Source organism: Sceloporus undulatus, chromosome 2 (genome assembly GCF_019175285.1).
Source record: "Sceloporus undulatus isolate JIND9_A2432 ecotype Alabama chromosome 2, SceUnd_v1.1, whole genome shotgun sequence".
Classification (NCBI taxonomy): domain Eukaryota; kingdom Metazoa; phylum Chordata; class Lepidosauria; order Squamata; family Phrynosomatidae; genus Sceloporus; species Sceloporus undulatus.
In genome coordinates, this window is record NC_056523.1 from 4,653,695 (window position 1) to 4,678,055 (window position 24,361).

A 24,361-nucleotide genomic window follows, 5' to 3' on the forward strand; every position below is an offset into this window, starting at 1 on the left:
CAATATTATTTCTTACCTGCCTGTCTCCATGGAACAAATGTAGAACATAAATTAAAACACATTGTGTTTAAAAGGACAAGTAAGACATACACATTTTTTAAGAACGGTCCACATTTAAAGTCAGCATCTAAATTCACAGTTTAAAAATCATCAGGATAAGCCTGCTGGAAGAGACTGATCTTCGGTGCTGCTTTAAATTCGGACAGCGTATTCAGCTGTCGAATCTTCCAGCAGGTCATTCCAAAGTCTAGGAGTGGCTGAGGAAAATGTCCTCTGAGTGACAGTTGCCACCCTAGTCCTGGCTGATTGGAGTAAATGTCCCCCTGAGTATATGGGGTGGATTATATGGAAGGAGGTAATCCTGTAGATAACATGGGCCCAAACCATGTAGAACTTTAAAGGTAATAACAACACTTTATACCTTGCCCAAAAACTAACTGACAGACAGTGGAGTGATTTTAAGATTGGTGTAATACGATCACTCCTGGATGTCCAGGTAATGAATCTGGCTGTTGTCTTCTGAACTAACTGAAGTTTCCAAATTTGGTACAGAGATAGACCAATGTACAGCACATTGCAGAAGTCCAGCCTTGAGGTTACCAGTGTGTGTATTAGCATCTTTAGGTCCTCCAGCTCTAGGAAGGGCCGCAGCTGGCAGGACAGCTGGAGCCGACAGTTAATCACTCCCGGCCTTTGCATCTATCTGAGCTATCATTTGAAGCAATGGATCCAGAAGCATGGGGAGTGTAAACCTATCCAGGACTGGTTGACACACCTTCAAACCCAGATCAGGACCCAGATCAGTAAGCACCTCTGTCTTGGCTGGATTCAGCTTCAATTTCTTTTTCCTTATCCAGCCTCCTCTAGGCATTCATTCAGAGGAGACACACTATATTTGAAGGCATGCAAAAATATATTTGGGTGTCACCAGCATACTGATAGCACCCTGCCCCTCGTCTCTGGATGATCTCTCCCAGCAGTTTCATGTTGAGTAGCATTGGGGATAGGCTGACACCTTGTGGCATGCCTTATAATAGCTCCTTTTCTGAGGAACAGCTATCCTCAAGCACCACCATCTGGAACCTACCCTAGAGACAGGATTGGAACCATTGAGTTAAGATCATTTTGAAATCTGATCTTGTCCTCTGGGACATTAGCTACCCCTCCTAATTTAGTGCCATCTGCTAATTTGATAAGTATGCCCTCTATTCAAATCACTGAAAAAGATGTTGAGCACAGTCGTTCCTTCTAATTCACGAGGATCCATTCTTCCCCCTCCCCCGCGAATTGGGAAAATCACCAGTATTGGAACCCCATTGATTAAAATGGGGGTGCACTCCTGAGCGTGGTGCTGCGCGCACCATTATGTCTCTCCTGGCTTGTTCACAAAAGACCGAGAGGCGTAAATGGCAAGACCGTGAATTGGAAGGGACAACTATACTAGGCTCAGAGCAGAACTATATGGCACCCCACTAGCCACTTTCTCCAGGTAGAGATGCAGCTATTGGTGAGAACCTTTTGGGTTTGATCACTCAACCAATTACAAACTCTTCTAACAGTCACGTTATCTAGCCCATAATGTGTCATATCCTTTAGAACCCATGTTAATTTGGCCAACTGGGTTAACTCTGCAACCTTTAAAATCCATTCTTCTATTGTTGGTGCTTCAGTCCTTTTCCAAGTTTCAGCACACAGTATTATTGCTGCAATATTCTTGTAGACAATGAACCCTGAGGGGTTTGTAGATAAGAATTGTACATTTTTGAATCACAAAAATCGGAAGAGACCAAAAGCAGCATCCAGTCCAACCTCCTTCCATGCAGCAGACACAATCAAAACACCCTCCAAAAGATGGCCATCCAGTCTCTGCTTAAAAAACTCCAAAGAAAGAGACTCCACTACCCTCCAAGGCTGCATATTCCTCTGTCCAACAGCTGTTATGTCAGGAAGTTCTTCCTAATGTTGAGATGGAATCTCTTTCCCTTTTGGAAAGATGAGTGCATAACCACAGCATACAATGCAGGATGTGCAAAATCTTTTTCGCAATGGAATAAGATTAGACTACAGCTAGGACTGAGAAGCATGATAATTAAATGTTGGTTGAAGCTGCTGGCATACAGAATTCACAACAAGCCCTTAGTGTTCTCCTGGCCTATGTTCAAGTCTGTGTTCTGGAAAAACAAAAACAGAAAATTGGAACGATCAATGGAAGAACATTAGAATCACAAATCGGGAGGGAACTTAAAATCCCTCATGTCCAATCCCTCAAAGAGGTCATAATCAAGGAACACACAATATGGATTTTAAGCAGAAAATGGTGTTTATGGAAGAAATGTCTCAAGGATGATGGCTTAAGCAAGTGAACAAAGCTGCTTTCTTCAGCCAGGTAGAAAATTCACGGGGACTTAGAAATGTCTGATCAGGAAGAGAAGTCAATTCTGCTCGTACTTTTGAAGTGACAGAGGAAATTGGGTCTCCATTATCCAACCTCACTGAATCAAGTGGAAGATGGAACAAATTTTTTCTCCTTTGCTCCATAGGGAAGAACAGATTTCTTTACAGAATGTAGGCCTGCGGCTCTAATATACTCTTTTTTAAAAAAAATTCTTTATGATTTTTGCCTGATGAAGAAGCCAGTGGAGCTTCCAAAGTTTGCAACATGCATTTTGTACATCATAATTGGCCTTTAAATTGCTGTTTTGTAGATTTTGGCTGTTCTTGTATTCCACCAAAATCAGTAAGATTTGTCTCAGAGAAAACATTTAGATGTTCAAATTGGCTCATTTAAAATGAGATGCCGGAGGAGAATTCTACTGATGCAACAAACTGCCAAAAAGACCAGCCAATGGGTTTAACAACAAATCAGTCCCGATCTCTCCCTTGAAGATAAAATGACTGAACTGAGGCTGTTGGATATTGGACATATCATAAGATAACATAGCTCACTGGAAAAGATGAAAATGCTGTGGAAAGGGAGGGTAGTAGGAAAAGAGGAAGGCTGTGTTACAAGTTAATTGATCCTTTACTAGTGGATTAATTTATTCAAGGAAGATATGGCTGTAGATGACCAGGACTCTTAAGAGGTGTCTTGTCCAATCACTGATTCATAGCATCACCATAAGTGGAAACTGACCTGATAGCAAATAGCAGCAAGTGTTAAAGCATTACCTTATAGGAGTTATTCAGATGTAGCTCCCACCAGAATAGGGCTTGCTCCATAGTAAGCATGTCTAGGATTGCAGCCTCAACATACAATACTTGCCTTTCAGAAATCAGAAACCTCTTCCAGAAATGCCCTTTGCTCCTTCACCTGACCCCAACATCCCACATACTTTTCAGGTGCTTCCACCAATGAGAAGGAATGGAAAACTTCAGAGAAGTTTGAAAAAGATTTAGATCATCAAACATAAGCACATTTTCTATACTATAAAAATACAAAACAAGCTCTTGCTGGTGGCTGTCAGGAATAAAGAGAGGGACAGACAAGGCCAGCTCACACCCCCAGACTGAGGGGACCTTTTGGACCAAGAGGCTACAACTCTGTTGATGCACTTCATCGATGTGGATGAAGAAAGGTACTGGACAAGCAGCCCAAACTCACATATTTAATATGTGTAGGATTCTGATTAAAGCAGAGCCCCCAAAAGAATATTAGAACTAGAACTTATGCAGGATGTAAAAATTCAAAGTAGTCACTGATATTTAATTTGAAATAACAAATACACTAAAGGAACCAGATCCTGTCTGTGGAAGCTAAGCAGGGTCAGCCTTGGTTAGCACTTGGATGGGAAACTGCCAACAAATGCCAACTATACGCTATATTTCAGCACCTCTGAATATTCTTTGCCTAAGAAAACCCTAAGAAAATTCATGGTAACGCCCTAAGTTGACAGGCAACTTGAAGGTGAAGTGACACACACAAACGGCTGCAGGAATGACGCCAGGGAGAAGGGGGCCGAGTGGCTCCTTTCTCCCCTGGCTCTGGCTCCCGGGGAATCCTGGGGCATGAAGCCCCAAAGACACCCCTTTTCCAGGCCACAGGGAAGTGGCATTTTGCTGTTTCTCCGTGGCCTGGAGAAGCGCCAGATTGGGACCTCTGAGCTGCTGATATGCTGCCCTGGTTCCAAACCTCCAACAATCCCAGCAACCAAGAGGACAGCACCTATGCCACACGCAATTAACCTCCAGTCTGTACTGCGCCTTTATGTCTAGGCAAAAAATAATTGGATTTGATGGAACCCATGAAAAAACTGCCATCAAGGGTGGGAGGGTGGCTTCAAAGAAAGGGTATTCCCTGGGATGAACTGCTCCCTACCCCAAGATTCAGGGAGCAGGTGCCTCTTTTTCTTTCCCCAAATTCTTCTGTGCTGATGTTAAACTATACTGTATATGAAAGATGCTACATGAATCTATTTATCAAACAAATACAATTTATTTATTTATTCATTTCAGGATTTATGTCCCGCTTTTCTCCCACAATGGGATTCACAGCCTCAGCCCTCAGATTAACTCATTCTGCACTTTACTTCTGGGGCCAAATGTTTTTCTTTGGGATCTACATCCAGGGGATGCAGACTGGCTGACGACAACATATGGGGCTATTTTTCCCAGGCTATTAGGTTTCTATGGAGGGGGCTGGACAGTTAAGTTCAGTGCCAGCAAATCATCTGCAACTTCAAGGAGAGCCTAACACTTGGACACAAACATCACATGCTTCAGTTAACCCACCTGCATCCTCATTCCCACTCCAGCCTGACATATCTTGAAGTAAACATGCAAAGGGGGAGGCATCACTCACCTGAGGCTGCTCTGTAGCCATCTTGACGTCGATCTTCAGAGAAAAAAATCAGAGTATTAGAGTTGACCCTCTAAAATCCACACAATCCCATTCCCTGATAAAGAAAACCTACACACCCTCCTCCAACAATGTTTCTCCCATTTCTTTCCAGCCATCCACAGGGATGGAGCTCTTCCAGGTCCTCTAAGAAACACATTAGTAGAGACAGGAAAGCCTTTCAGACAACAGGCTGAGACTCAGGCTCATGATGTGGCCTGATAGAACACTAAGGGAGTAGCCCATGTGTCAAAACTGTTGGCTAAACTTAACCCCCCCCCTCAAGGGGGGACCTTAACAGGAAAATGAACCTCTCCACAACCACAGAATGCCTCCTCCCCACAAGTAAATCTATTCAGAGTTTACTCACTGATATACACAGCAATTACAAGAATCCCAGCCACCAAGAGGACAGCACCTATGCCACACGCAATTAAGAGTCCCAAATTGAAATCTGAAAGTGAAATGGAAAACAGCAAAAGAATTAATAGGAAACTCTGAATTCAAACTGTTTATGGAGCAGGTATCAGATGGACAAAGAACTGGGGAGATCCAGAAGTTTTTTAAAAAAATATTACTGAAGTAAGTGTGTGTATATACATTGAAGGGACCATTTCCAATTCCAGTTCTGCAAACCTTGATAGGTGATCATAGGAGCTAGGCTGTCCTGTCAATCTTTGTTCACAGGGAGAGGCCATAATAGAACAGCAACCAGACACAGGTCCATCACGCCTGGGCCCCAGCGGCTGGCGAGAAGCCCTCCTTTCATATCCCAACTGCTATTTCTCTGGCCTATAAGGGAGAGAAGAGCGGACAGCATCTGGTGGGCTTAGTCTCCTCCCGTACTGCCATTCCCCTTTCTTTGTGTGTTGTGTCTTATTTATATTTTAAGCCTGATGGCAGGAAATGATCAAAATAATAATTTGTAAGCAGCTCAGGGTTAGATGGTTTCTTAAAAGTTCATAATATTTTTAGAGTGTTAAAATTTTATAATTATTTCATAAATTTATAATGAATTTATACTTTTAAATTGTATTTTTCTTTTTAATATAATTTTATAAGTGAAATTTTAACTATTAATTACCTTTACAATTTGATGATTGTGATGTTTGTTGATTGACTGATGTTTGATCAGTTGATCATAATAAATCTATATATATACTGTACACATAATGTAATAACTGTTACTTTTTATAGTTTTCCAGCAAATTTGCATGAAATAATTTACACATCTACAAACATAACATCACAACCACTCAGGAATGCCAGACCTTGTGTAGGGTACAGAGTGTGAATCCTACAAGGCACAAAGTACTTACTAGAAAGGGTAATATTGGTGTTGAAAACTAAAAATTGGAATTTGATGACCATGGGGCTATACAGACCAGCACTTTGTGCCGGCCTATGGGCAGGGTGAGGGCTGAGCATCTGCATGCTCTAGGTTGTTACACTGCTGCCCAGGCACCATTTTGCCGTGTGCCCTTCTAGATGGTGCATGCCATGATGACGGACCTCTGGCACTGCAGCAGATTAGGCACCCTTTATAGGATGCAAGAAAGAGCTGTCCTATAATGATGTGAATGTGTGTGATTCTGTTCTTGTGCCCCTCACAGCAACTGTCGTGGCCAACATCTTCCCGAAGCTGTCTTCTAAAGGTGGTTGGCAACTCCAATGACTTGTCCTGAAGCATGGGACTGCTATGTGAATGTGCACATAGCCTCATGCTTCTGCAGGAGGGAAGAGGAGCAATCGCAGCTGTCAACATCCTCCTAAGGCAGTGCGGAAAACAATTCACATGACCATGGATTTCCAAACCCCTGGTGTGATAAAGTCCAGAGTCTGCAACGCTAATTATAGTATGTCTTGTTTTTGATCCTTCCAGAATCCTCTCCCCAAATCACTCACCAGGCTCCTTCCAGGCCAAGTCCACATCTTCTGGAAGTCCATCATGCTCCACATGGCATTTGTAGCGTTCTCTGTCCTTGGGGTCAATCTTGACGCTCAACCAGGTGTAATATGTCCCATCTGAGTTGGGGGATACAAGTCCATGGTAGGTATCTTGTATCCAGACCTCCCCATCCTTTGTCCAGTAAGTATCAATTTCCTTGGGATAGAAGCCACCAACCCGACAGATCAAGGTTTCCATATTGTCATAATCTATCTTGCGTGTCATCTGCACTTCTGGTGGCTCTACAAAAATAACATCAGAATTAGTGCAGGACTTTTCAAAATGCCAGGCAGGGCACATATCCCAATTTTAGAAAAGCGAAATTCCCACGTCACTCTTGTGTCCAGCCTCCAAGATTCAGCACTCACATCTGGAGATCCTCTAAGAATTTAAGGGGGGGGGGGGAAGCTTGCAAAGAAGGGCACCCTAAGATGCTTTGAAAAATCTCAACCACAGTACATAACTCATGGTTCTGAGGTTTCTTGGGGCATTTTAGGGGGAAATATCTCCAGGTGTTCACATCTGGAGAGGTTCAGGTTTCTACATACCACAAGCAATATCTAAGCATAACAAGCATAACTCAAGACTGATCTTGGATACTCCCGTCAAGGAATCTGTTCTCCTAAACTGTTATTACTCTTTTCCTTCAATGTATATATTTAATACCCATTAAAGATGTAACAGGAGTGGAGGCAATGGAAGGATAACCTGTAAAAATAGCTTAAGTTTCAAGGGGATGCAAAGCCAGAAGAAAAATTAGCGGGTACAAGGTTTTGTTATTTTCCAATGGATCAAGTTTAAGCAATAAGGCTCTCTCCACATGCCCAGGGGCACTTTGCTCTTATAATGACTTCTGAACAGCTGTTTCCATCTGAAAGGAAAAAGCACTCTGCACATGCTCAGACAAAGTCTAAAAACCTGAGCTTTCAGAAAACATTTTTTTAAAAATGTCCATCCCTTCCGCCTTCTTACACTTGGATGGTATGTTTATGTTTCTGCCCATAAATGAGAAAGAGGGGGTGGAGAGGATGGACTGTACCACTTTAGGCTGGAAACTGAACTGAAGCTGTATGCTTGGAAGTTTCCTAATACTAAACAGGAGCAATTTTGGGTCCTGTAAGGAAAACATGGAGCAAAATCTAGTCCCCTTCACTGTAGTCATTTTCTACTTCTAGGATTTGTCTTTCAAAACTCTGGAAAAGTATTGAAAAATGCATCCTTTCCCTATTATAGTCTGAAGAGGCAGGGGCCCAGACTCCCATTGGACTTTTTGTATCTGGAGTGTTTGCTCTTTCCATTCTAAAAAAAAGGAATGTGTGGGATGGGAAGAACATGAAGATAATTGTGACTACTGCTCCACTCCCTCCCTATCATGTTCTTTACTAGCCCCACCTCACCTGTCCTCAGCAGTGTCTCCTTCCCATACACCAGGTATCTCTGCAGCCACAAAGTGCAGATTTCCTCCAGGTAGACCTTCACCCGCTGTTTAAATGCTGTGTTAGGGTCCCACTTCCTCTTTGTGATCAGGGCTGGCAGATCAATTGCTGTCCAGGTGAGGGTGTCCTTGTCAAAGCTGATGTAGTCTTTTCCATCATAGGCATACTGGTCAAATGCTCCTGTGCTCCCATCTTTCCTCAGCTCACAGCCAAACATATTCTGCCAGGTGTGAAACCCTGAAAGAGACCCACACAGGTGTGGAGATGAGGGAGAGAGCAGAAGATTGCAGAAGGGAGGCAGCTATTCCCCCCCCCCCCCCCCCCCCCCAAAACCCAATAAATGAGGTCCAGGCAGGAATTTTTTATATCTCAGACTCAGGGTTAATCCAGTGTTAACATTAAAATTCTGAGACAAAGACTTTGTTCTCCTGAATCCCCCTTCTCCTCTCCCCACCCTTCATTTTTCTCAACAGCTTCTGGCCCCACTGGCTTTGGGACACTTCTCTGTAACCCATGGAGTATCCCATCAAAAAGGCAATGGGGCTATTCTTTTATGAACTTTCCCTCCAGAGGTGGGGTCCTGCCAATCCCCACTTGCACCTAAAAAAGGGGGCTCCAATTCCCATCTCTCTCTAAACTCTCCCTCCAGAAAGAAAAACACGTTTTGTACAGAGAGGGGCGATATGAGTTTGTGCTGGTATTCTAAGGGACAAAGTTGGGTTTTGCTTCCCTTTCACTCACTGAGGCACCTTTACAACCAGATGACGAAGAAGAACGGGGGGGGGGGGGAATCAAGCCCCCTCTGCCTTCACCAGTGCTCTCCAAAGGAAGAAGGCATCTGGACCTGCTCCTAACCCTGGAGATGTGAGGAAAACTTGGAGGTTTCTGTGCACCATGCAAACAAAGAGTGTCCTGAACCCTTATATTAGAGTTTGTTGTTAGTTGTCCTCATGTGAGTTCTGACTCATGGTGACCCTGTGGATGATATGTCTCCAAGTATCCTTATCCTCCACTACCTTGCCCAGGTCCTGAAAGCCTTTGTCTACAACCCCCCTGATTGAGTCTATCATATGATCTGTGATCTTCCTCTCTTCTAGGTAGAAACCATTCCTAGCATTATTGTTTTTTCTAGTGATCCATGCCTTCTCATGATGTGGCCAAAGTACAATAGTCTCAACTTGATCATCGTAGCTTCCAAGGAGAGCCCTGGTCTGATCTCTTCAAGAACCCATTTGTTTGTCTTCTTGGTTGTCCATGGTATCCTTAGTATGCTTTTCCAGCACCACATTTCAAATGAGTTTATTTTCTTTCTCTCTGCTTCCTTCACTGTCCAGCTCTCGAATCCGTACATGGTCACTGGGAATACAACGCATTCTTGCAAACAAGCTTGTAAAATGTGGGTTTGACAAAGTAACTGTTACATGGATTTGTAACTGGTTGACTGGCCGAACCCAAAGGGTGCTCAACAATGGCTCCTTTTCATCCTGGAGGGAAGTGACCAGTGGGGTCCCACAGGGTTCTGTCTTGGGCCCAGTGCTATTCAACATCCTTATCAATGACGTGGAGGACAGAATTGGGGGCATACATTTGGAGGAGCACCTAATACCCCTGAGGACAGGATCAAAATTCAAAATGACTTGAATAGACTAGAAAGCTGGACCAAAGCTAACAAATTGGAATTCAACACAGAGAAATGTAAGGTACTGCACTTAGGGTGGAAAAATGAAATGCACAGATATAGGATGAGGTTCACCTGGCTGAATGAAACTACGTGTGAAAGGGATCTAGGAGTCCAAGTAGACCACAAGTTGAACATGAGTCAACAGTGCAATGCGGCAGCTAAAAAGGCCAATGCAATTTTAGGCTGCATCAATAAAAAGTATAGTGTCTAGATCAAAGGAAATAATAGTGCTACTCTATTCTGCTTTGGTCAGGTTCCACCTTGAATATGTCCAGTTCTGGGCACCACAATTCAAAAAAGATGTGGAGAAACTGGAGCGTATCCAAAGAAGGGCGACTAAAATGGTGAAGGGTTGGAAACCATGCCCTTTGAGAAGGGACTTAGGGAGCTGCGGATGTTTAGCCTGGAGAAGAGAAGATTAAAAGGTAATATGATAGTCTTGTTTAAATATTTGAAGGGATGTCCTATTGAGGAAGGAACAAACTTATTTTCTCTTGCTCCAGAGAACAGGACCTGGAACAATGGATGCAAGTTAAAAGAGATTCCACCTAAACATTAGGAGGAACTTCCTGACAGTGAGGGCTGTTCGACAGTGGAACACACTCCTTCCTCGGAGTGTAGTGGAGTCTCCCTCCTTAGAGGTCTTTAAACAGAGGCTGGAAGGCCATCTGTCGTGGATGCTTTGATTGAGGTTTGCTGCATGGCAAGGGGTTGGATTGGATGGCCCTTGCGGTCTCTTCTAACTCTATGATTCTATGATTCTTTGGAGTTTGTTGAGAAAAAAAACCTTACAGCGTTTGCAAGTCCCAACAATGTGAGATTCTCCCAAACACAAAAGGCAATACAAATATCTGTTGGTCTGTGGAATTTTGCTACCACACTGAACACAATTCTTAAAGATAGATTTGAGGCCATGAACGTAGGAGTGCTGTGTGAGATGAGATGCCCATGGGAAACAAGAAACAAAAAAATTATTCTGAAATGACTAAGAGCTGAATAAAGGGAAAAGATTGCATGCCCTATAAAGACACAAAGAAGTTCTCTCCCACTGCTGATGCTGCAGCAAACAAAAAAGAATTGAGACACAGGCCCTATTCTCACTGGCAGGTTTGCCCTGGAAGGAACTGGGAAGATTCGGTTTCTGCCCCACCCCACCCTCGAATGCCTCCGGAAGCAAGTGCCCACTATTAAATACCTCAGTCGGGGTACTATGGAATAGAATCACAGAACTGTTACTTTTTCACAGATATTCATTAGTCACTGTTTGGAACTGTGACTGGCTTGAATGCCAAACTTTGATTTTCACTGACTGTGATTAATTCTGCTCTTGAGCTCCAAACTGTGATTTTCACAGAACGGCTACTTTTTCAGTGACTGTGGCTGCATCCACTCTGCATAAATAATCCAGTTTGCCCACTTTAAATGCCATGGCTCAGTGCTATGGAATTCTGGAAACTGTCATTGCAATTCTTTAAACCGGTTTAAAAGGAAGAGTCCTCTGCTGTCAATCAAATTAGTTCTGCTTTCGTAAAAGGTGATGTTTCTTGTAACCATTGGCTAAGTGGATGGGGGCTTCCCCCCTCCTTTTTTAAAAATCTGGTGGGCAAGGTGCGCAGATGCTGTCAAATTTAAAAACCTCTGGTGTGTGTCTTGTGTGTAGGAAAAGCAAAAGCATTCAATATCAATTTGCCAAATTGAAAAGGAAACATTTGTAACACTGGCATTGTAGCATTTGCATTTTAAACAAATAATTCCAGGAGCAAGAGGAAATGAAAGGGAAATCTCAGGCATTGTAACCTCCTGTCACCCCAATTCCCCTTTTTTGCAGCTTGTCACCCTTTTGCCTCCCGTGTGTATGCATGTAATGTGCGCCTTCAGGTTGTGTGAGCTTCCTTCCCCGCTTTAACTTTTTGTCTGGCTCTTTGCTATGGAATTCTGGGAGTTGTTTGCTTGCTTTTGTGTGGTGCTCCAAATGGAAGAGCTTTTGCAGGTTCCCTCCTGGAGAGGAGGAGGAGAGGGTCCTGGGCATCCCTGCCTCCTGCACGCTGATGGCACAGGAGCCCCATTGGACATGACACCAGAGGCCTCGGCAGAAGCAGCCAGACCCTCTCCCTCTTCCTCTTTGCCCTGGTCCCCTCCTTCCCTCTCTTTTCCCTCTGTTTTGCCCTCTTCCTTCACTCCCTTTCTCGCTGCTTATTCCTCCCTCCTTCCTCCTCTCTCCCTCTTTCCGTGTTCTCCTTCCCTCTCTCTTTCTCTCCCTCCTTTCCTCTTCTCTCCCTTGTCCCACCTTCCCTCCCTCCTTCTTTCCCCCCTCACACACACACTCCTTCCCTCACTTATTTCATTATTTTGGAAAAAGTAATTGTGATATTTTCTGTATACAAGAAACAAAAATAAAAGAAAGTGAAATAAAATATTTAAGAAATAATAGTTTAGGACATGTTTTTTGTTCATCTGATAAAAAGAAAAGATGAAGAGGTGTAGCAATATATGTAAAAAGAAGATATGAAGTCAAAGAGCTGTTTAAAGATGAGGAAGATAGATATATTGCAATTCAAATTAATCTGTAAAATCAAAAATTAGAAATTTGTGTGTATGCTCCATTAGAAAAAAAAGGAAGTATTCTTTAAAAAAAATGAGTCCGGATTTAAATAAGACAGATGGGGACAGGATGATTATTGCAGGGGATTTTAATGGGGTATTTAAACCTAAGAGAGATAGAAAATAAAAATAATAATAATAATCAAGGAAAACTCCCTGTCAACTGCTCTGAAATGATAAAGGAGTACAATTTAACAGATGCATGGCCATATCTATATAAAGAAAAAGAAGGATTTACATATTTCTCAGACTCTTGCAAGTCAGTTTCAAGGACTGACATGTTCTTAACAACTAAAAAATTATTACCCACAGTAAAAACAACATGATAGAGATGGAATTAGAACTAGATGGAACAAAGAAAGAATGGGCATGGAGACTGAACGAGGACTTACTTAATGAAGAAAATTTTCTGAAGGAATTTAAAAAAGAAATTAATTTATTTTTAAAAGAGAACTGCACTCAAGAAGTAAAAGATAAAACAATATGGGATACGTGTAAGGCTGTAATTAGAGGGATATTAATAAAAAAGGCGCTGTTGTCGTTGTGTGCCTTCAAGTTGTTTCAGGCTTATGGCAACCTAAGGTGAACATATCACAGGGTTTTCTTGCCAAGATTTGATCAGGTTGCCTTTGATACCCTGTCACTGAGAGAGCTGAGAGAGTGTGACTTGCCAGAGATCACCCAGTGGTTTTCCCATGGCCAAACCCTGGTCTTCAGGGTGATTGAGAAAAGAGTGCTATGAAATTTTAGGCAGAACATACAGCAGATTCCTACGTTTTACTTATTCTGGTGGTACCAACTGAAACCCTCTTGTGTGGAGGAGGATTCCCTACAAATGAAGAAGTGTAGTGGAAAATCATTACAAAGCACCCTACTTCATCCCTGGATATAAATTTCTGAGAAAACTATTGTGAAGCTGACTTTCCAGTATCATCCTATGCATGCTGCATGCCGCCTTGAGTCCCAGTACTGCAAGGAAGGTGGGGTATAAGTAGACATAATAATAATAATAATAATAATAATAATAATAATAATAATAATGTTAAATCACGAGTAAGTCTAAAGACTAAATTGAATGGGGTGTCCTCCTAGATATCTCCTTGGGAAAAAAAAATCTGAATTACATGAAGGTGCTATTAGGAAAGGACCTAAATGGTGAAACATGCCCCTTTTCACAGTGGATTGGGGGCAGAGCAACCTCACCAACAGTCCTGCAGCGGCAAAATGCCACTTCTCTTTCGCCTGGAAAATGGGTGTCCTTTTGCCTTAGGTGCCAATGGCACCCCAGTGCTAAAGAGGAGAAAGGGGCAGCTGCAGCGGCCCCTTTCTCCTCTGCATTGTTGGTGCAGAGTTTGGTTACCACGGCAACGATGTGGGAGCCCAAAAGGAGCAGCCTGGGGCAGCGCAGACATGTCATGTGCATGTTGTGCCATTTGGACACGGCATGTGTGTGACATCATTGTTACTTGCGCTGTGTGGACGGCGCCGTGTAACAATGGTGTTCGCCACACATACTACGGTTAGGGACTGTGTGGTTGGTGCGTGGTCCCTAACCCTAGTATCGCTGGGAGCACGCTGCATATGGGCTGTCTGTACCATGACTTAGATAAACCCCCTGCCCCCAGCCTTGCTTATTGACTGTCACATGTGAATGTTCCCCCCACATGCTTCAAGCCAACTTTGAGGAATCATATTTTATTTTTTTGTTCTTTCTTCAGATGCCCAGAATGTTCACATTTTAAAAAAATGTTTGCTACTTCTTGCCCCCAATTTCACAAATTGCTTGTCTGGATGAAGTCACTTTTTCCTTTGCAAACAGTATTCCCATCCTCTGCTCATTCTTCCTGTGGAAAGGAGATTTCTTATTTTATTATTCCAACTCTGTGGAAGACCTTGCTCTAGATATTTCCTTGAAGGGGGAGATGAAGAGTATCTCAACACTGCCCCAGTCCACTTGCAGTTAACAGTCAAACTGATTGGAAGGATGGTGGTGTTAAGGAAGATTTTCCGACATGGTTGCATCCCCCTTGCTTCCTTTTTATCTCACCTTTCCATTACCTATTTTAAAGAAATATCCCATTTCCATTATCTATTTTAAAGAATTATCAGTATGGAGAAAATCTGTGCCCTGTTACTTTCCACTTACCTCCAGTCTGATTGTAGTACTTGGGCACATCCACCAGAACCGCTCGGAACCGTTGCTCAGCATCCCGCACTCTTTGGGTGGTCCACTCCCAGTATTGAGGATCATCCTTGACTGACTCCATGATCCAGGAATTCCTAGGACTACGGCGTCTTGTTTTGATATCATAATAAACGATCTGCTGGTCATTGACATATCCCACAGAGGTAAAATGAGGCACCTGCTGGCCAGGCTCTAACACAGATGTGGCATAATAGCGCAGGAAGTGGGAAGAGCCACCTGAAAGGGAGAGAAAAAGAAGAGAAAGCAAGCATTATTCTAATATCCAGCTTGACACATTTTGGGCAGTGAGAGGGGGTGCATTTAGACAATATGAATATTAATTAAGGACAAGATTTTTTTTTTAAAAAAACCCAAAACCAAAAAACCCACGTCTATGAAAGCTCATGCTTCCAATTTCTTTCTTTCAGTTAGTCTCAAAGGGGCTACAAGATCTATCTATGTACTGATTCTACAGACTAACACAGCTATATCTTTGAATTCTACCACTATGGAAAGATTAATTGGAAGTTAAAGTGGAAGAATAGATACCAAGGAGAATGAATTTAATGACTAATATAGTGAGGAGAAGCTATTCAAGAGCAGAAGTTAATGAATGTTGCTATTCTGTAGGAGGATGAATAGAAAATGAGGTACGGATAGCTTGGTGGGCTGTGACATGCACAGTATGGCAAGGGGCAAGGAATAATGTAGGGCAATTCAAGTTTCCTAAGGCTTTTGTTAAGGAAACAAAAATATCTGAATTTCAAAAATATTAAAACCAAGCCTGTTAGTGTCTAGCTTTAAACCAGCAGAGTAGCAGAAACATGTCCTTGTCTAACTACTGCTTCTCTAAGAAATGAGACTGACTCAAAAAAAAGCAACACAAGTAGCTTGCAATTTAAACAAAAGTTTACTAATGGCTTTAATCTACATATACATAGAGGCTATATCCTAATGTAGCTAATGAAAGTTCAGGTAAAGAAGAAATCTTTATCTCACCAATTTTCCAAAGGAAGTTGAGAGAGGAGAAAAATGGGGAACCTGACAGGGCAGGAGAAAAAAAACCTCTATGTGAGAGAGTGCTTCCCAAAAGGGGGAGTGACCTGAATCACATTGGTTTATCAGTTAGCAAAGTTATTGTCCTGTGATTCGGATGGAGCAAATGAGATGTTTAAAGAGGGAGAAAGCAGAGTTTGCACACAGGAAAATCTATCTATCTGAGGAGGGAAAGAGTGAATGCTAAAATCTTACAACAAATAACAGCCGAACTACTCAGCTTTAGAAGGTTCTGAATGCAGTCTCTGCACATGCACAAACCCCATTTGTGTGCAGCACAGAAACCACAAAGAACTGGTTTCATCATAAGGCTGGGAAAAACACTCATAGGATGCAAACAAGAAAAGAGAAGAGAACGCCAGCATTTCTAGCTTCACCCTGTAAGATATGAGTAGAGGTGACCTATGATAATCTTTAGCATATATCCAGTAGATAGAATAACCCTCTTAGGGTTGCACAGGGTGATATAGGGAGGGTACAAATGGCACAAAAGGGGAGGTCAGCAGCCGCCCCTTTTCTTGCCAGGTTGGAAGCAGGGTAGCCCCTGCGGCTCCATCCAGGCATTTTTCCAGCGGCAAAACACTGCTTCCCCATGGCCTGGAAAAGGGTGTCCTTGGGGCTTCATGCCCCATGGACACCACGACAGGTGCGGGCAGAGGAGAAAGCTCGGCCCCTTTCTCCCTGGCTTCGTTCCCACAGCAATCTAGTTGTCACAGGAACAAGGCGCCCTCCCAGAAGGAGCTCTGTTGCAGAGCTCCTTCTTACACCGCAAATAGGGTGCCCTAAGCGCCCTCCAGCGGTGTGATGATGTCAGGTGGTGCTGGTCCATTTGGATGCAGCACATGCATGAAATCATCGTGCGCTGAGTATGGATGGTGTCATGCCAAAATGGCGCCCTCCAGGGACGTAGCCGGGGGGGGTCTTGGGGTCCGGACCCCCCCTTACATTAGAAAAATGAATGGTGTGTGCTGCCGCGCTGCCGCACCCAAGCCCCATTATAATGGTGGCACTTAGTCTGGACCCCCCTTCCTAAAATCCTAGCTACGTGCCTGCACCCTCCATACGTAATAGGGCTGGGGAGAGTGCGGTTGCAGAGCGCTCCTCAGCCCTACTTTTGGCCCCAGCACGGCACTTTCACACTGTCTGTACCCCGTAATCAAGATGACAGGCAGCCAAAGACTGCTAATGTACAGAGGTTAGAATCATTGATAAGGATATTATTATTTATATACTGCCTTTCCAAGAAGATCAAAGCGGTTCTGATTGGATAAGTATAAGCAACTCACAGTGAACACCTTTGTTTTAATTGGATGGATGATAAAATGAATGAGATTAAGGGGGTATAAAAGCAGTTAGGGCAGAGCTCCAGATTAGATCGCATACCTCCAACAAGGAGGATTGCTACGTCACACAGCCATTCTGTCATCCAATCATTGATAAAGATGTTGAATAACACTGGGCCCAGGACAGAACCCTGTGGGACCCCACTGGTCACTTCTCTCCATGATGAAAAGGAGCCATTGCTGAGCACCCTTTGGGTTCGTCTGGTCAACCAATTACAAATCCATGTAACAGTTACCTTGCCTAGCCCACATTTTCCAAGCTTGTTTGCAAGAATGTCATGGTCTTCCTGAAACCAAGATATACTATATCCACAGCATTACCTTCATCTACCAAGCTGGTAATTTTATCAAAGAAAGAGATAAGATTTATCTGGCATGACTTGTTCCTCTGAAACCCGCGTTGACTCTTTGTGATTATGGTATTGCCTTCTAAATGTTCACAGACTCTCTGTTTAATGACTCTCTGTCTTAAGAGCCACTTAAGAAAGCTTTAGTGGACTCCCAATGTTAACTCAGCCTGTCTTCAGGTGATAAGAAATTGGTAAGTAAAGCCCAGACAAAAATCAAGATTAGTTGGCAAATGGCAATGTCCCTAAAGAGATAGGGGTGGGAAACCATGCCTGTTCCAGTGGCATTTACACTCATATTCATAAATGTGAATATAAACTGCAGATGAGGGAGCTCACAATACACAGCAGAGAAATGAGGGAACAGAAACTGAAAGATGACTCAAAAAAACCAAGAAAGCAATTGAACTGGTGAAGAATTAGGAGAGAGGGTAAGAGAGAATTAACAGTAGAAAGGAGGGGGTAGGAAATCAAGAACAGGGAATCAGGAAAGGAAGAGGGATGACTATGAGAAGCTCCCCAGGACAAAAGGAGGTAAAGAGAAAGGCCCAGCAAGAATGTTACAATGGCCTGTTACAGACTGCCAAAATAAAGCTGCTTCGGGTCTCTTTGGAGGTATGCTATTTAAATGACGCATGGGTCCTAAGAGTCTGGAGGTCGCGCCAAAGACACACTCCATTCCTAAGCACCGGAGTGCAGCTTTGGTGCAGCTTCCGGATTCTTAGGACCCATGCATCATTTAAATAGCATACCTCCAAAGAGACCCGAAGCAGCTTTATTTTGGCAGTCTGTAACAGACAAATGGATCTTTAAGCTGCAATCAGAAGGAAGGGTAAGAATCGTAGAATAGAATCAGAGAACTGGGTAAAACCACAAGGTCCACCCAGTCCAACTCCCTGCCATGCAGAAAGACACAATACTGTACAAAGCACACACAATACATGGCCATTCCCTCGTCTTTGAGGATGGAATCTCTGCTGGGACTCCCATCTATCCAGATAGGAATTGTTTCCCTTCCTCTGTGGAAGCCAGCCCCATACAGGAAAATATGTTCACATGAGACTGCAGTCCCAATGAGGTAAAAGGTAAAATTTAGACCAGGATCTTCCCTCCTCATTCCTAATCTTCTGATTTCTTGACTGCACTCTCCATTCTGATCAATGTTTAATCCAAGATATGGAAAAACTATTTCAATTTCCTCGTTATCTAGGTTGAATTTATGTAGATCCTCCATGGTCATTATTTTTGCTTTCTTTAAGTTTAGGTCAACATTTGCACTTTCTTCTTTAACTTTCTTTAGTGATTCTTCCAAGTCTAAGATGTTTCCTGCTAGTAGTATGCTGTCATCTGCATATATTAAATTGGCTCCTATCTTCACTCCTTCTCCTATGTCCAAGCCTGCTCTTCATGTGATATTTCCTGCATACAAGTTGAACAGATAAGATGATAGGATGGGCCCCTTTTGCCAATTGGGAACCATTCTGTTTCTCCATATTCTGTTCTGACAGATTCCTCATTAGGACTATCAGATGTGTTGGCACTCCCATGTCTTTAAGGGCATCCCATAGCCTTTCATGATCTATGCAATCAAAGGCCTTGCTATAGTCTATAAAGTACACAGCAAGTCTGCAAAAACGGAGGGAGGACTGTAATACACTTTTTGTTTATGATAACCATTGTGGGTTTTCTTTTTTCCAATTTACATATAGCAAACACTAAAATACATGCGTCTACACAGAGTGCAATACTCTTTGGCATGAGGTATAGTCATAATTTTGATTCTGCAAAGCTAAGGGTTATTGGTTTTTATTTCAGAAACAAGGCAAGCAGTAGAATTTTATATGCTGTGAGTGGTTCTCAAAGTGTGGGTTGGGACCCTGGGGTGTCATGAGATGTGGAGGTCCTGATCTCTTCCTCCTCCTCCTTTGCTTCCAAAACATTTCCTGTTCTAAAGAGAAAAGCATGGATGGTGCTTGGAGCCTCTGCCTGAGAGAGGAGGAGGAGGAGGAGAGCGGAAAAGCTTGCTGGATCATGGCCTCTTGGGGACTCCATCCCAAGTTGCTGCTTCTTCCTCCACTCATTTTGTCATTGCCCTGGTTCTCAGGACAAGATAATGCTGCAGCCTCTACCAGTATGCCCACTCAGCCCAGTGTGTCCTAGACGCATGGCAGCCAAAAGAAAGCTAGTGTCTGTGATAGCTCCCAGTGGTGGCATCTCTTGCTCAGGGCCTGGCTCTGGCTGGGTCCCCTTGGAGGCAGAGGCGAAGTGGCCTTGGTGGCTCCGCTTCTGAAGAAAGGGCATGTAAGACCCACCAGAGGAAGAAAAGTGATGCAAGTGCACCACTTCCTGCAAGCCACTGGAGCAGAGTGTGTGCCTCGGCTCCTTACTGCACTCTCCAGCTGCAGGACTTTCTCTTCCAAGAAGGCCACCAACTTGTTGATGATGCAGATGTAGCTGCCCACATCCTCCGGCAGGAAGACAAATAGACCACAGCGGTTGCAAGTGACTGCAGCAGCTTCCTCATTAGTCATGCTTTCAAGGAAACACTGAAGAGAATTCTATGCATCCCCCATTAAACTCTTCTGCTAAACATTGAAGCAAAACACCTGTTCACCAAGTTCTGTTGCCAAGCTCTAGGAACTGAGTCTGTGCCAAGCACTACCTGAAAGTGCAAACATTAAGTAGTCCTTTTCACCGGCTGCATGGAAGCATTCAGGAAAGGAAGAAGAACTTGAGTTTGCAAGACCTGAGCTGTTGAGGACAGGAAGGCTTGGGGGTCTCTCTTCCAGAGGGTCACCATCAGTCTTTAGGTCGAAGAACAACTCAGGGCTCATCTATACCAGATCTGGACAGCCAAGAGCCAAGGGCATCTCTGAGCGCATCTGCACTGTAGAAGTAATCCAGTGTGACATCACTTTGAGTGCTGTAGCTCCAGCCTATGGGTTTCCTTCTGGGAAATCAAACTATTTTGGTGTCCTCGCTATTTAGTACCTTCTTGTGGCTCTCTGACAGGGAAGGCTAAACGCCTCACAAAATGACAGTTCCCAGAGTTCCATGGCAGTTAAGAGTGGTGTTAATCGCAGCCCAAATCCAGATCACACTTTGGAGCAACCTGTGAGAGGAAATGCAGAGAATCCCATTTTGGAAGAAAGGTGGGATGTAAAGCTCCTTAAAGTAAATAAATAAAATGGGAGAATAAAGTCTGCATCTACACTGCAGAAATAACCCAGTTTGACACCACTTTAACACCCATGGAAACATCCTATGGCATTCTGGGAAGCGTAGTTCGCTGTGGCCCCAGAACCCTCTGACAGAGGAGGCTTTAGTGTAAAGGGCGTTATAAACAAACATCATCATCGTTGTTGTTGTTGTTGTTATTCCACAGCTTTAACTCTTTGTCTGGCTCAAGGCTATGGAATTCTGGGAGTTGGAGTTTGTTGTGGGCCCAGAGCGGAGGGCCCCAGAACAAACTCCAACTCCCAGAATTCCATAGCCTTGAGCCAGACAAAGAGCTAAAGCGGTGCCAAACCGGGTTATTTCTCCAGTGTGGACACAGCCAAGAGTCTCAATTCTCGTAACTTCAGCAATTCCAGAAAATGGGTGCCTTTGGGGCATCTCCACTCACCGAGGGCACTCTCCAGAAGCGAGGAAACCACCGCCAGAAGCAAGACCCGACCCTGATGGACCCCCGCCGCCGCCATTTCGCCTCTCTCTGTCTCTCCAAAGGCTCCTCAAGAGCCATTATAAAAAGGAGGCGGAGGTTGCCGCCCAAGAAGAACCGAGGCCCCGGATTGGCCGAGGCGAAAGCAGCCGACCAATAGGAGAAAAAAAGCCTCTTGCTTCCGTCATCAGTTGCTGGGGAGATAAGGAAACGCTAGCCTGTGGATTTGTTGTGGTGTAACAGTGTTGTACCTTCAAGAGTTGGAGGAAGAGGCCCCCAAGGGCCATCAAGTGCAATGCAGGAACTCACCATCAAAGAACTCCTTGTGACAGAATCATGGAAACATGGAGTTGAGGGAGGCCCCAAGGGTCATATGTGAATCACAGAATTGGAAGAGCCCTTCAAAGGCCATCCAGTCCAAACCCCCTCTGCCATGCAGGAACTCACCATCAAAGCATTCCCTGTGACAATCATGGAATCATGGGGAAATCTTCATTCACTAGAATTAGAGAATCACAGAATTGGAAGAGAACACAAGGGCCATCCAACACCCACCAAACCCTGCCATGCAGGAAATCACACAAAGCATCTTTCACCATCCAGCCTCTGCTTAAACTCCACCAAAATCTCAGAGGAAGGAGTGCGTTCCACTGTCGAACAGCATTTACTGTCAGGAAGTTCCTCCTAATGTTGAGGTGGAATCTCTTTTCCTGGAGCTTGCACCCATTGTTTAGAGTCTCTGGAGCAGCAGAAAACAAGCTTGCTCCCTCCTCAATATGACATCCCTTCAAGTATTTAAATAGGGCTATCATATCACCTCTTAACCTTCTTTTCTCCAGGCTAAACATCCCCAGTTCCCTGAGTCGTTCCTCATAGGGCATGGTTTCCAGACCTTTCACCATTTTTGTCGCCCTCCTTTGGACACGCTCCAGTTTCTCAATGTCCTTTTTGAATTGTGGTGCCCAGAACTGGACACAATATTCCAGGTGGGGCCTCACCAGAGCAGAATACAGTGGCACTATTACTTCTCTTGATAAATGTACAGTACAGAGCACCCAAAAATGGCACTCTGTCAGCGCCTGTATTCTCTCCACAGGGAAGCTGCTGCTGCCAAACCGTGTGGCTTCCCTGTGGATAGGGTTGCCATAAGCCAGGACCTCCAAACTGGGACAAATGTAGGACAAATGTAGGGTAACATTTTCAAATGTAGGACACATTTTTATAAAAATGGAGGACACGCGAAAAAATTTGATTTTTAAAAATGTTAATCTAAATGCATGTTTCTAAGGCATGATCAAAATGGAGGACATTTTGGCATTATTCCTAGACAGATGGCAGAAATGGACTTCCCTTTCGGGCCATATTTATATATTTAATAATAAAAATAATGAACAAAAAATCAAGACAGGGTTGTATATATTTAATAATAAAAATAATGAAAAAAGCAATAATAAAAATTAATAAAATAAAAACAAGAAATAATTAAAATTAATGAAATAAAATATAAAACAAGCAATAATAAAATTAATAAAATAAAATAAGTATTTTATATTTTTAAAAATTAATTTAAAAACCTAAAAAACCTAAGGCCACTAATGGCCACTGACTCACCTTTCTTCTTCCTCTCCCCCCCCCTCCTCCTCCTCCTCAGGCTCGCACGCGCTGCCACTGGCCCCTGCTGAGGCCCGGGCGGCGTGTGCTGAGGAGCCCATCCCCTTTGGCCAGCTGGCCAATGGCTGTCTGGCCAAAGCAGGGGACGAGCTCCTGCTTTAGAGCCCCCTGCACGCACGGGCGGGAAAGCACTGGCGTAGGAGGCGCGGCGGCGGCGGCGGCGGCGCTGCTGCCGCCGAGAATGAGGAGGAAGGCGGAGCCGGAGGAGGAGGAGTGTTGGTGCTGCCCACCAGTCAAGGAAGGGAAGGAGGAGGTGGGTTGGCGCCGCGGCCAGCTGCATTAGCGGCAGCGGCAATGGCCGCAGGAGCGGGCCCCGGACTGGGACAAATGCATGGCTGGGGGCCAAACCGGCCCGGACCGGGAGGGGCCCCCAAAAGTGGGATTTTCCCGGCGGCCACCGGAATATGGCATCCCTACCTGTGGAGTAAAAAGAACCCATGAAAAGTGGATTGTTTTTGTGCTGCAGCTGCGGTGTAACAAGTGCACCAATGGTGGATGCCACACGGTGCTTGCATAACAATGGTGGTGCCCATGTGTATAGGCCGCAGCCATTTTGACGCCTTGATCACATGCTAGGTGCAGTGCTTTACATTTCTCTGTAATGAATTTCATTTTGTTTATTTCTTTCCTTCTTGCTTGGAGGCCTTGTTTTATGGTGGCTCCATGGAAGTCAGGAATTAGAGGGAAGGATAATTACCACTCTGGAAGAAACGTCCCCAGAAAACAGTGCATGGCTAACACAGTATCTGAGGGCTATCCGAGGAATTCTGGTCTATTAAAGACACCTGGTTTGGGAACCAACTGTGCCACAGCAATGATCTGGGACAGAAAGAAGCAGCATGCCATCCCTTCCTGCCCCTCTGTACCTGGCCAAAGTCTTGATTTCTTAAGGAACTGACAAAGGGGACTTAATGGGCTAATGGCTTTAATTTGGAGTGTCAAAATAGTGACTGATTCTTTAACAATCTCAAGATATATGTAAAGGAAGGGTGACTAGGAACACAATATGGACAAAAGTAGAAGATGGTAACTGCCTTAGCGATGGGACTTTCTCTCCATTGCAAGAGGAAATGTAAAAAACCTTGAGGAAGAATGGAGTACTGTATATACTCATCTATAATTTAAAAAATTTAAATCCAAAAATGGGCTCCAAAATCCTACGTAGATGTATATACAGGTCAATAGGGCAATACTTTCCCACAAACCTTGGGAAAGCTGTAGGGAAGGGAAAGAGGAAAGAGAGCAGAGAAATCTGAGGTTTGTGCCCTACCTTTTGCAAGGCATCAGCCTTGGGGAAAGTTTTGGGGAAAGAGGGGAAACTGGAGGTTTGTGTCCACAATTTGCATGTCCCCACTGTGACCTTGGGAGAGATCGAGAGGGAGAAGGAGAGAGCAAAGTGGTGTTTTCCCCCCTTCATTTAGAGCCTTTGTTACATGCCCCTGGGTTTGACCCTCAACTCATCCACAGGTCATTTCAAAATCCTTGATTTTGTCCCCCAAAACTGCCCTCAACTAATACATAAGGTCGACTTATACACAAGTATATATGATAAGAAGCAAACCCACTTAACTTTTATTTTAGCACAATCTAGGTCTCCT

At 43.9% G+C, this 24,361-nt stretch overlaps 1 protein-coding gene across 2 annotated transcripts; it reads right to left on the bottom strand.

Annotated features, from left to right (window-relative positions):
• Positions 1-1,349: 1,349 nt before the first annotated feature.
• On the bottom strand, positions 1,350-21,171 carry LOC121922430 (major histocompatibility complex class I-related gene protein-like). Of its 2 annotated transcripts, none has more exons than XM_042451873.1 (7): positions 21,057-21,171; positions 14,647-14,922; positions 8,180-8,455; positions 6,740-7,024; positions 5,205-5,288; positions 4,799-4,831; positions 1,350-2,171 (listed from the first exon to the last, which is right to left on the bottom strand). In XM_042451873.1, exons 1-7 carry the CDS (start codon positions 21,130-21,132, stop codon positions 2,137-2,139), a joined length of 1,065 nt encoding a protein of 354 aa, XP_042307807.1. In that variant the 5' UTR covers positions 21,133-21,171; the 3' UTR covers positions 1,350-2,136. The 2 variants fall into 2 exon arrangements, 1 of the variants encoding a protein (XP_042307807.1); XR_006102153.1 differs by lacking the exon at positions 1,350-2,171 and adding an exon at positions 5,471-5,626 and having other exon boundaries at positions 4,796-4,831.
• Positions 21,172-24,361: the final 3,190 nt, after the last annotated feature.

Excerpts from the sequence above, each read along its gene's own strand:
- LOC121922430 (XM_042451873.1), bottom strand. The coding sequence starts at position 21,132 with ATGGCGGCGGCGGGGGTCCATCAGGGTCGGGTCTTGCTTCTGGCGGTG. Across the intron at positions 7,025-8,179 it reads GGAGACACTGCTGAGGACAG|AGCCACCAGAAGTGCAGATG; the intron begins GTGAGGTGGGGC and ends TTATTTTTGTAG. Across the intron at positions 2,172-4,798 it reads TGGCTACAGAGCAGCCTCAG|AACACAGACTTGAACATAGG; the intron begins GTGAGTGATGCC and ends TTGTTTTTCCAG.